The following is a 13,083-nucleotide window of genomic DNA, read 5'->3' as shown; positions in this document are numbered from 1 at the left end:
AGTAGTAGTAGTAGTAGTAGAAGTAGTACTAATAGCAGTACCACTACCAGTTTGAGTCTAAATAATTAAACACTTTGAGGTACGGTACGCAGCTGAAATATTACTCAAAACTCAACACCTCATCATCATAAACATGGCATTTGTTTGACATGCACAGCAATACGTACTGATGATAGTGACGTTGGTGAAGGAGGGTGAAATCTTTGAAGTGATGGTGGTGTTGTACTGTGATGGGAGGGAGAGACAGTGTGCGGTAGTGGAGGTGGATGAGTGATGTGGGAGGCGGAAGGAAAGATATTAAGCTGTGTTACTGGAGATGAGGCAATGGCTGGGTGCTGTACAGGAGGGAATGTTGTTGTGAGAGAGAGAAGAATAGGAAGATTACATAGGATAACTTGAGAAGAGATAGCAGAACTTTAAGTCTATAATCTATAACCAGAGTCTGCTGAGCTACATTACTACTACTACTACTACTACTACTACTATTACTAGCTAAGTATACTGCCACAGAGGACAGTGACCTAGGCAATCCTTGGGACAGGTCATGGCAGTAGTTTTAGACCATTTCATTGACCCAAACATCCGCACTATAAATTCTCTCTCTCTCTCTCTCTCTCTCTCTCTCTCTCTCTCTCTCTCTCTCTCTCTCTCTCTCTCTCTCTCTCTCTCTCTCTCTCTCTCAGCAGTGGGGTAGACAACAAACCCGTGCCACACTCACTCGTTCACTCTCCAAAAAAACTGTCAAATGGATCCCATTATCGCTCCTTTCTGATAAGTCAGCCACCCCCCTCTGAGGCTCTACGTGTTTTTTCCTTCTTTTTTACACAATTTTACACAATAGAGCTAAGACTAACAGAATTGAGAATGGCAAGACAAAATAGGAGAAATACAGCTAGAATGAAATAGAGTAAGAATATGATATGGTAAAGAAAGGGTAGATAAAATACAGCAAAGTTACGATAAAACAGAGAAAACCTTTGATAAAACAAGGTTAAATGAAATAGAGTACAGGAGGAGGAGGAGGAGGAGGAAGGGGAAGAGAAATGGAAAGGCGTGATCTCTTCCTCTGCTCTTCCTGACGCCAAACTTCACTGTCCTTGCTTGTATGTGCGTCACCTGCTGCTGTCCTTCTCATTGTCACTATCACACAGCCTGTTACTCTCTCACACTCATCCTCCTGCATCACCTCCGTCATCTCTATTTGTGTTACTTTCTCACGTTTTTGTCTTTTGCATCCATCATACACACACACACATAGTCTCTCTCTCTCTCTCTCTCTCTCTCTCTCTCTCTCTCTCTCTCTCTCTCTCTCTCTCTCTCTCTCTCTCGTTAAGCCTAATTTTTATCACTTTCTTTGCTTCGTATTAAGTTTAAACTTCTTACTTTTCTTATCCTTATTCCTCTTTACTTTACATCATCCCTTCTTCCTCTTCTGCCTTTTCTTTCCCTATCCTTTCCAACCTTTCCTTTTTCCCCTTCTTCTCTTTTCCTCGCCTCCTGTCCTTCCCTTGCTTCACTCCTAACCCTTCCTTCTTTTCCGTTCTCTTACCCCAGTCTCTTCCTTCTTCAGTCTTACCCTCACTTTCAATCCTTCCTTGCCTTTCTTCTTATATCCTTACCTCTCTTTCTTCCTCTTCTTCACTCTCAACCCTTTCCTTCCTCTTCTCTTCCTTCTCTTACCCTCGCTTATCCTCTTTCTCCCAACCCTTCCTTCCCTTCCTCCTCTTATCCCTGCCTCTCTTTCCTTTTCTTATCTAACTTCCAACTCTTCCTTCCCCTTCTCGTTTTCCTTTTCTTATTCCCCATCCTCCTCCTCCTCCTTCTCCCTGAATCTCACCACTGCTTCACACACAACCACTCGGCTGAAGGACAGACGGACGGGTGGACGCCTTGCCTGTGTGTTGTTATCAGGACACAGATAACGCCGCCACACTGAAGACTATTTGTAGTGATCTGAAACTAACGCTGCTCGATGACCTGTTATGTAAATGCCACGAGAGGAGGGTGTGTTTATGAGTAATGTCCAATTCTCCACGTGTTTTTCTCTCCTTCACGTGATCCTTGTCTCCTTGTCTATGTATTTATTGCACCCTTCCTCTTTATCTCGATCCCTGGCCTAGATAATGGTATTCGTGTCTTCAGTGGTGTGTCTAAAGGTGGTAATCTGGGTTTATATTGTTGCTTTTATTATTTTTCCTTTTTCTCTCTCTCACTTTTTTTATGCCTTTTTTTTTTTTATGTGGTTCAATTTCTTCTTTATTTGTGGTGTTAGATGTGGTTTTCCGATACCGTCGTGATGTCCTGTATGGATTCTTAAGTGCAGTGGAAGAAGATGTGACGCGCGCGCGATTTGTGTTGGTGGCAGGAGAGTGAGGTAAGGCAAGGAAGATATGAGATTAGTGAGGGAAGTAAAGAAACGTGTGAGGATAATGTAGGAAGGGAAGGAACGTATGAAGATAGTGAGAAAAAGGAATAAAGGTATAAGGATAGTATGGACGAAGGAATGGGCGATTAAGTAAAATGAGGGAAATTATAATGAACGAAGGAAAGGAAGGCAAGGCAAAGTAGAAGGTAGTACGGCAAGAAGAGATAACAGAGTAACGGATGTAAGGAGAAGAGTTAAGAAAATAAAAATAAAACGAGATCAGAAAGCAGTAAGGTTAGAAAATTATAAAAAAAAAGGAAGATTACTGTTAAAAGAAGGTTAGGCAAGACAAATTAAAAAGTACATAGGCAAAGAAATGATAATGCAACAGAGAATGGAATGGGGAGGAAGAGGAGGAATGTACTAAAGAGGAGGGTACAAGTGTGGTTTGTTGAGGATCTGAAGTAGGGAAAGGGAATTAAGGTTTGAAGATAATATTAAATCAGTCTTACTTTATTGTTGAGGAGGATTAGTAGCAATGTGTGTGTGTGTGTGTGTGTGTGTGTGTGTGTGTGTGTGTGTGTGTGTGTGTGTGTGTGTTTGTGTGTGTGTTGACAGGCGCAGGTATTCTTCGGTGACGGATAAGATAAGAAGCATGAAGTAGAAGCGTGATTAGGACAAGTAGGAGGAGGAGGAGGAGAGTTATGAAGGATAAAGGAAGAGGAAGAAGGGTTGAAGAGACTGCACAGTGGAAGAGGATGAGGTGTAGGAAGAAACAGGATAGTGAGGAAGAAGGTAAGTACCAGGAAGAATAAGAGGAAGAGGAGGATAATAGTGATAACTACTCCAGAAACGGAAGAGAACGAAAAAAGCAGGGAAATAGAAGAAAGAGAAAAAGGAGAAGGAGAAGAATGTAAATGGAGAGGAGGTGGAAATAAAAAAAAAAATAGCAACAAGAGGAACGAACAGGAAGTGTGAAGAAAGCCTGGATAAGTATGGAAGTAGGTCGAAATGAATGAATGAATATGATTTGGCGCCGCACGCGAAATATTTAGGATTCCAAGGAATAAATAAAAGAAGCAAGACGTATAAAGGTGAAGAGTGAGTGAAGGAGTTTGGTCCTAATAGAGACGTAGGGTGAGTTAGGGACTGTTTCTGTTGTGTGATGGAGAATGTGAGAGGGAAATACTGCTGTTACGTGCGTGGTAGTCATCTTATGGCTGTGGTGAGGAATGATTGAGTTGTTGGAAGCACTGGAGTTTAGTGGGAAAGCTGGGAGTCTTTGCAATAGTGATACGGAAAGGAAAAAGGGAAGGTGTATTTATATGTAATAGATGTTATTTATATGAGTTGTAATTGAGTTGTAATGGTGTTTTAACTTTTACTGCAGGCTGACTGACGGAGCGGTGGTGGTATGTGAAGAAAATGAAGCACTGACTAACTGACCGACTCATTAGAAGAGTAAGAGAGAGAATGGAGCGGTAGACATATAGCTAAAAATAATAATGATAAGACAAAACAAACAGCAGCGAGAGGAATGAAGCAGTGATATGTTAGGAGGAAAATAAGATACTGACTAACTGACCGAACTGATTAACTGAATGCATGACCTAAGAGCCACGACAACGGCCATGCAGCACCACACCTCGAGAAACACGCCTCAGTAAACATAGCGTGTGGTGGAAACAGAGACTCGAGTGCTGGGAACTAACAGGTCACGCTACATCTGCTAATTAATGTGTGGTGTCAGTAGAGTAGGTTAGTTATTCCGTACCCCACCACCACCACCATCACCACCACCACCACGTCTAATGAACGGTGACTCACTGCAGCAAGGGAAAAACTACACGTGGATATGACGAGGTGAACAGTGCTGTGTGTCAGGATAAGATTTGGGTGCGCTTGTCTGAGGAGGGAGGGAGGAAGGAGGGATGGATGGTGGAATGAGGAAGAGGAGGAGGAGGAGGAGGAGGAGGAGGACAAGGAAGTAGAGAAGGAGGATAAAATGATATGTAGTGGACGGAATAGCAATGAATAGGAATATTTGAATAGAGGAGGAAGAAGGAAAAAAAAAAGATAGCGAAGTAACTAGCAGTAGCAGCAGTAGTTGACAAGGAAAGCTGGGTTAAAAAACAAAAAGGTGTACCGTAGTAGTTGTAGAGGTGGCAGCAGTTGTAATAATAAAAATACTTTCATAATACACTTACACAACCACCTCCGTGTGTTTTGCTCTTTAAGGTGCAGATAAGAGATTAGGTTTTTTTTCTTCCCTGACTCGGCAACCGTCTCCCGTACTCCTTATCCCCTCCCTCACCAGTCCACCCCCTCCACTCTTATCTGTCCCCTCACCTATCCCGCCCACTCCCCCTTCTCTACTTGTCCTACCCTCACCGTCCTTTCTTCCACACCTGCCCTTCTCTTTCACCTCTCCTTTATCACCAATTCCCTCTTTTATCTGTATTTTCCATGATTTGTTCTTTTTTCCTTTATCTGTTCCCCTTCACACTTGTTTCCTATTCATTAATAAACCCTTCACTTTATTTTTTTTCCTTTCATTTAGTCTTATGTAACTTATTCAATTCCTGTCAATTTCTTCTGAACACGCACACAGGCACACACTGTAGAATGTTCCCTTGAGTGTGTTTGTCCGCGCAGTTTAACAAAGAGAGTGAGTCATGACAGCCACAGAGGAAGGAAGGACAGTACTAGTCTGAATGTTAGCAAGGGGGTTGTGTTTGTTTATTCCCTTACGCAACATGAACTTAGATCGTGTTTTGAGTTAGTCAGTGTGTTTGGATGAAATGTTTCCCTCTTTAAGGTCGATGCTTTTAATCTCTTAACCAGTCAGTCAGTCAGTTAATGAGTCTACCTTTATATGTTTTAAGCATACATGTGCCCTTGGTTTCTTTATCATGTTAGTCAGAGGTTGGTGTTGTGTGGTGTGCCAGTGAGTCAGTGAGTTAAGTAATCGGTTAGATCGATCAGTTATTCATTCAGTCAGTGAGTTACTCCAGCCATGCACTCATTGTCATTAACTTTGTCAGCGAATCGAACGAATTAACCAGTCAGTTAGGTCAATCAATCAATTCAGTAAAGCCAATTAATTCAGTCAATCGTCAGTCAGTTAAATCAGTTAGTCAGGCGAGTCACTCAAGTCATTAATTCAGCCAGTCAGTGAGTTATTCGGTCAAACAAGGAAAGGAAGAAGCTCACGAGAAAAGGGTTATATCATGTTATTTTTTAATTACTTATCATGTGATCTTTACCCTTCATAGGCTTAGTGTGTGTGTGTGTGTGTGTGTGTGTGTGTGTGTGTGTGTGTGTGTGTGTGTGTGTGTGTGTGTGTGTGTGTAGGCTAATTATAATTCAGTGACCTTGTATGCGTCGTTTGTTGTCACTGTAATGTTTTGTCCCGTGGCTCAATGTTTGAATCAGGTCACCTTTCAATAGTTCACTTCTACACATTAAGCCAACCTTTGTATCGTATTTTATTGCATGACTTCCGTGGCTTCAATCCGTCTGGCTTTAACATCTACTGGGTAATGAAGATAAGTGCTCCAGTTTTTCACCTTTATTGGTTATTTATAAAGACTTGTCATGGTTTAGGTGTCATATACTCAACTAAACAGTGTGTTTATCTTTCGATACCTCAAGGACATGTTAAAGTTAATCTGTTCGTGTGGAGATGTGGAAAGGTTGCAAGAGTTGGATGGTGTGTGTCAGTGTCTTGTGGGATTTGTCGAGGTGTATAAACTACGTGTATGTGCTGGAGTAATAAGAGTTGTGTGAAGTATTTTACTGTAACCTAATGTATACTGTTCTGTATAGCTTTCACACATTTATTCATTTACTTGTATTTACTTCAGAATTCTATTTAATTTTGTGTAGTTTTCATACATTTATTTACTTATTTTATTTATTTTTTTTTTTAGAATTATCTCCACAGGGTCAGTTAATCATTACCAGATAAGAAATAAGGAAAAGTGAGGAAAGTCACTGAAAAAATTACTTGTGAAGAGCTTGTGACTAGACGGTTTATTGACTAAACTGTACTGCGTCACTAAAACTTTCTGGTGCTTCAAGGCGTATTGAGCCAGAGAGTTAGCAAGACATTGCCGCCACCACTTGCAGGGAGCCGCGAATGGCTACTGTCAAGGGCGTTAGGACGTGACCTCAGGGTGGGAGTGCCTAAGGGCAAAGAAAGGACAGTTAAGTATTGAGTGAAAGAGAAAGAGGAAAACAGCGGTGGAAGGGAAAGGAAGGGAAGGGCATGGCTGATCTGTTTACCGAGCGTTGCGTCACTCAGCGCAGCATCATTGTGTCACAGGCTGCACGCCCCTGCCGCCCATCGCTCTAACACGCCACTGTGGATTTACGGTGATGGTCACAACGCATTTCTCTCTCTCTCTCTCTCTCTCTCTCTCTCTCTCTCTCTCTCTCTCTCTCAGTGGAATATAAAAGAGTGTAGGGAAGAGTGGTCTAGGGCCTCACGGGCCTCCTCGCGTCCCTAAAGAGCAAGGTCACGGTACTCACGCCATGGTTGGGAGTGCTGCCATGGTAAGCCACGGCTACCGACGGCTCCGGCGACGATGAGCTGTTGCTGTCGTCCAGGGAGCGGCCGTAGCCAGACTCCAGTGTCGTGCTGCCGGAGTCTGTGCGGCCGTCCTCAGGGGGCCGGGGGCCGCTGTCCACACAGTCAGGGGCTGGTCCATCGCCAAGGTCCACCTCGGTAAACTCACTGTGGTTGGTCCAGTGGCCGCTGTCCCCGTGGGGCTCCTCGGTGACCGGGTCGAGGAAGTTAAGAACGAGGCGCCCATCAGAGAAGGCGTCTCCCTGGAAGCCCTGGTTGGAGAGGCCCAGGTCTCTCTCGATGACATGGTCTTGAAGGTTGTAGTTGGAAGACGTAGTGGAGACATTGGAGTCGTTGCAAGAATTTGCCAGAGGCTGGTCGTCTCCCGCGGAAGAGCAGGGGCGCGTCAGGGTCTCCTTCAGGGCACACAGCGCGCGCCACGTTGACTCACAGATGCAGGTCATCGCTGGGGTGCCGCTGCCTTCTGGTGTGCACCGCACTCACCCGCGCCCCATGCCTCGCGCCGCCGCCACTAAGTTCACGCTGCCCTTCAGGCTCTGCTTCTGGCGTCACTCACGACGTCGCTCACAGTCCGACCACTCGACTGGTCACGCAATACACCCACAGTCACAGAGACAAACACTGCTGGGTTTCGAAGTCCGTGGTGGAACCGCGGCGTGGATGGCAGTGATCGTGGTGATGAGCCAGGCGGCGGTGTGTTGTAGGGACTCACGCTTCCTCGCTAACTGACGGACGCGGCTTGTGAGCACCGACGGGGAACAGCACCAGCGGTGATAACGGCTATCAGGCGGGTACGGCCGCCGCCACCACCACCGCCACCACAGCCAGCGCCAACTACAGACTGTAAATAAAAACATTGGTTGATCAGATCCATTTCACACCCGTGGGCAGCGTTTCCAAATTGTTTCACTCTTAACAACACGTTCTGAAGCCAGGACGACGAGGAGGCAAACAATGCTGCTTCACTTTTGACAAACCATACACACTTTGTCCTCGCCGCCACTTAGACCTAAAGACTACCCCCGCAATGCATCTCATCAAGGCACCGACACGCGTTACCATGTTTACAGTGTTTTGTGAACAGCGGTGACGTCACAGTGCCAGGCCGTGACCGGTGGCGTCAAGTTTCGCAGTCAGATTACAAACCGTGATCACCCTAACTGTCCTCCCGCACCCTCCCCCTCATCATGAACCTCCCGCAGCAGTAACACCTTGCGCAAACACATGAACAGCACCATACAGTACAAAAGAATAATGCCTTATCCTCCCCTTAGCCGTAGCAGGGCGTGTGGGCCGCACGCTACACCCCAGCACATGACGCAAGACCGATGACGCAACACATAATCCCAGAACGAGAGGACAAGTGTGTTGGTGGTGCAGTGTTTGTATCACGTGCCTGGAGGGTTGTGTTTCAGGTAGAGAGAGAGAGAGAGAGAGAGAGAGAGAGAGAGACCACCATAACCATTGTCATCATCAGTTATCACTCATACTAAACACCTACAGAAATATATTAGACCACACCCCACTAAATCTCTCTCTCTCTCTCTCTCTCTCTCTCTCTCTCTCTCTCTCTCTCTCTCTCTCTCTCTCTCTCTCTCTCTCTCTCTCTCTCTCTCTCTCTCTCTGTAGCACCACTTTCCCACCAGGGACTGAGTACTTCGTGTAGCAGCAACATTCTATCTAAACTGTGAAAAAAAAATACAAAAAACTTCCCCCCACAGCACCGCTCAGTGAAATGTAAAAGAGAAGCGCCGCGGAGTGCCTTGCTGTGTGAATAGAAATAATGAAACGCGAGGCCCACCGGCAAACAGAGCGTCAGGCCGGTGATGTGAGCGAGTCCCCTGCCACTGCCGCCCGGAGCCTCGCCTCGCCCCCAGCAGGATGCCACGGACGGCTGACTCCCTGAAGTGGGGCGCATCGACGAACGGATTCATGCTGCCCCGGCGGGTTGTACTGCTGCTGCTGCTGCTGGAGGAGGAGGAGGGAGACAAGTGTGTTTTGAGGCTTAGTTGTCCTGTACAGGCGTCTTATCCGTGTTCTCTAGCGGCATGGGAACGTTTAGTTTTTTTTTTTTTATTGTTTTGTGAAGTTTCACATCCATTGTTTTTTTTTTTTTATTTTTTTTTTCCTTTTCTTGTATGAGAGAGACAATTAGTAGGCTTTTTTTCACGATTTTTTCACGATTTTTTTTCACGATTTCTGTCTCGTTTGCCCATAAGAAAATATGACTTCAAACTCCTTTTCTAAACTCTATAATTGTAGATGTGCATGCTCGAGGCGCTACACAAGACGCCATACATCAACCTCACCTTGTCATCACACCCAGTCTGCTTTCTTCACAACTCTTACACCTTCTCTATGTTAACATTATCCTTTTCAATCCAAGCTTCAGACTACTCACTTAACATAAGTCTAACTATAACAGCCACATGCTCAGTTGTTGACTTAGTGCTTGAAAACTGCACAATACACCTTCTTACACATGAGCTTCCTTACAGACACACCACCACTGGAACGCCTCCCCACCACATCCCTGCCGCTGCTCCACCATTCATGCCTCCTATTTGCTGAGAGGAGACAACAAGCCCGGTACGAGATACTGGAGACAACAGAACACGTGATTTATTGAGAAAGGCAGAAGATCGAGAGGGAAGGCGTTCCATGGTGGCCGAGGTCAAGACACTGCACATCGGTAAGATATGGTTTACTAGGGAAGTGTCGGCAACTCCACTCATCATACACTCCGCCACGATGTTAAGATCTCATCCGTCATCTGATGTGTCTTTGGAAACCCTTGAGTGGTCAGGTTGGTATCAGCGCAGCGCAGTCTTGCTAGCCTCTTGGTGTTGGCTGCCTCGAGGTGATACCAGGACTGTTCCACTGATCTTTGTCTTAACCCGTGATGGATGAACTTGAGAGGATAAGTAACACTCACCCATGGACGTGTGAGACTCACCTTGGCACCATTTCTTATCAACCTGACCTTTTGTAATCGCTGTCATTGGAATGCGTTTTCTTCAGCACGTCTTGAATAGTCCCCGCGGAAGTGTGGAGGTGCATCACGCAAGGCAGACACAACTTTGCTTTTTTCCGGACATCCTTCCATAACACCTCGCTTTTCTCGCCTTTCCTCTTCTATTAAACACAGCTGTCTATCTGTATTGCTTCGTCTCATCAGGAGATGCTCACTTCCTTGGCTGACAGAGCAGGTAACATAATGATTTTTGAGCCGGAAGAACAACTGAGACACCCCAATGACGCCTGTGTGGTATAATAGTGAGAGAGTGGCGATGGATTCTTTTAGATGAGCTCAGTAAACTATGGGTAAACTGTACGTTAATATTCGAATATTGTAATTATTTAGATTGAACAGAAGCAATAGCAGGCACTACATGAACAGAAGGAATAGCAGGCACTACAGTGATACCTTTGTGGTGTAATGGTGAGGTGGTGAGGCTGAATTTCTTTACATAGGCTCAATAATCTATAGACAAACTTTCGGTCACTCCCATTTATGTATCATAGTTGAAAGTGTTAAGGCACTGACTGAAATGTGATGAAAATTACGTATTTGGTGACAAAGGAAAAATACTGTTCGTAGCTGCAATAAAGTCTTTTTTTTCCTCTAACTGTAATCTGTTCTAGGTTATCTTGTCTTTTTTCACAGATAATTTATTTCCGCAGAGACTGTAGGAGCAGGATTAACGCGGGAGGCAAGGCAAGCATCAGGCACGTGGCGGGGACTTCGGTGGACGTCTCCACTCACACACACACACACACACACACACACACACACACACACACACACACACACACACACACACACACACACACACGTACTAAGGTGATGCTTGCTTACTTCTTCAGTCTGCCACTAGATCATCAGTCGCTACTCAGTTACGACGAGTGCCCGTCATCTGCCTCTGTATAGTTTGTTTTGATTGAGTGATTGACTGGTTGACTGACAGATTTAATTTTCCACAACTGTCAAATGGCACCGCTTTATTCTTTTCACTCCTATACATTTTTTTTTCTCAATTCAGGATTGTTGATTATCCAAAGGAGGATGTTGAGTAAGGAAAGATATGATAGTCGTTATCATCAATACCATCATCATCACCACTTCTATGACCTCACTGCAAGACAAATGCCTCAACCAACTCACTCATTTCTGTCGATTGTCTCACTATCACAAGCCGCCCCGTGTAGCAGATTACCCTGTCTCATCTAGTCATTACATTTTCTATCCTTTATGGCCTCCTCTCTTCCTTTCAACAACCCAGAAAGGCAACATGGACGAACTAAACTAAATAATAGACCCACTTCAAATCCCTGTCTCATCTTCCCTGCCTCTTCTCGTTCTTTCAGCAACACAAAAAGACAACATGTGCATCCAAAACACAGTCTGAACATATGCATATCAGCCGTGAAGAGAGAAAGGCGTCAGGATGTCACACTCTCACTCCCCCTCCCTTCCCCCTCCTCCCAGCAGCCTGCAACCAAGCTCACTCCCACAGCCAGATCGGACGCCACTTCCTGCTGTTGGTGCATCACGTACTCACCGCATGTAACTGTTGTGGCAGCTTTCGTCACCCACACAAGAGCCAATAAGAAAACTATGCCTTATTTGATATGAGGTATAAATTTGGGTTGGTGTGGAACAGACTGATAGACTGACAGGTGGTAGAGTTAAGATGGAAAGATTACGGTAGGATAGAGTGTGGTCTGTAGTGGAATCTCAGATGATTAATATAGTTCTGGTAAGTTTGAGGTTGACTGCGCAGGAGAGAGAGAGAAAGAGAGAGAGAGAGAGAGAGAGAGAGAGCATGAGTGTTTATCAAGTATCCCGCAAATAAACGGCCACTTCTGCACCTTAGATATGCACATGGACATGATGGGTTGTGTGTGTATCTGCGTGTTCCCAGAATGAATATTTTTTCTGTGTGTGTTTATGATTGAAAACACTCAACGATAATCTGTATCCACATAGACGCTGCAAAGCATACGTAGCCCCTCCCACTAACACACGCGAGGGGTGGAAGTCGTCTTGGCGCTCACGGCGTGAAAATCGGAATAGCAGTATGTTCCTCTGTGTACGTTATGAGGTATGCATTTAACATGAGGAAACCTAAGATGAGATTATCAAATAAACCTGTTCTCTTTCTCATTCTCCAAGGAACACTCATCCCTATCAATTTCAGAATAAGTGCCACAATTTTCTAACGAAAAAAGATCCTTCAAGGAATATGTTGCTTATTAATATTGGGCCTCGAATCCGCCCTTAGTTCGGAATCAGAGGGAACACTGCATGTGTATCGCTATACAGTAAGTGACTTGGTGAGTCCAGGTTATCAGTTGCAGAACTGAAAAATGCATTGACCACCCTTGCGATTTAACGATAACATTGAGGAGAGAGAGAAAAAAAAATCTCACCTGAGGCCAAGTTTGCTGCGGTAACCTCAAGGGCGTCCCCAGCAGGAGGACTGAGGCTCAAGATTAAGACTGGTAAGGAATCTTCGTCAACACATGTGCCCGCATGTCACTTCCGCCTCGCCCGGCATGACTCCTGCATGAACCCTGTGCCGTTCCTTGTGTGTGGCGAGGCACTGCGGCGATACTAAACCACCACACCGCTACAGGCTGGTCCCTAGAGAAGTCCTGGGCAAGGAAGGACAACAGGTAAGGCGTTACGGCAGGAGGACAGCGTGGAGGCAGCCAGCGGGCTTACGTACAGGGCGTGCACTATCTTCCTGGCAGGAGTGATAACCACTATCAGAGATAAGTATGGTATGATAATGGTGCTGTCTCAGGATTCCTCGCCGCCAGAGGTCGCGTGGCTCAGGTCAGATACCCTGGAATGCTTGCAGCCCGCGTTGATTACACCTGAACTGCCGCTGCATTAATTAACGTGCTCTGGGTATCGAGTCCAAGTGTTTCATCGCGTCATAAAATTATGTACACTATTTCAGCCTTCATGTCACAGTGTTGTATTCGTGTACATCTTCCACGTGAGTCATCCTTAGTGTTGACTCTTCCTTATCATAATGGCACACAAAGATAATGTTACACTGATGGGCGAGGGCGTGTGACGGGCGGGTACGACGTGGGCGTTACTCGCTGCACACCG

At 45.4% G+C, this 13,083-nt stretch overlaps 1 protein-coding gene and 1 long non-coding RNA gene across 2 annotated transcripts in view; one reads left to right on the top strand and one right to left on the bottom strand.

The window, feature by feature from the left end:
- The window catches only part of LOC135103609 (uncharacterized), a 12,067-nt gene extending 6,216 nt beyond the window's left edge, over positions 1-5,851 (top strand). The window contains exon 3 of the long non-coding RNA XR_010270128.1: positions 3,756-5,851. This is a non-coding gene — a long non-coding RNA (uncharacterized LOC135103609). The remainder of the gene's footprint in view (positions 1-3,755) is intronic.
- Positions 1-12,700, bottom strand: part of LOC135103593 (serine/threonine-protein kinase Sgk1-like) — a 24,110-nt gene extending 11,410 nt beyond the window's left edge. The window contains 2 exon segments of the mRNA XM_064010065.1: positions 6,899-7,797; positions 12,390-12,700. Of these exon segments, the coding sequence (XP_063866135.1) occupies positions 6,899-7,399 (501 nt within the window). The 5' untranslated portion in view covers positions 7,400-7,797; positions 12,390-12,700.
- Between the last annotated feature and the right edge of the window lie 383 nt (positions 12,701-13,083).

Source organism: Scylla paramamosain, chromosome 1, assembly GCF_035594125.1.
Source record: "Scylla paramamosain isolate STU-SP2022 chromosome 1, ASM3559412v1, whole genome shotgun sequence".
NCBI classification, from domain to species: domain Eukaryota; kingdom Metazoa; phylum Arthropoda; class Malacostraca; order Decapoda; family Portunidae; genus Scylla; species Scylla paramamosain.
This window is presented reverse-complemented; position numbering and strand designations above follow the sequence as displayed.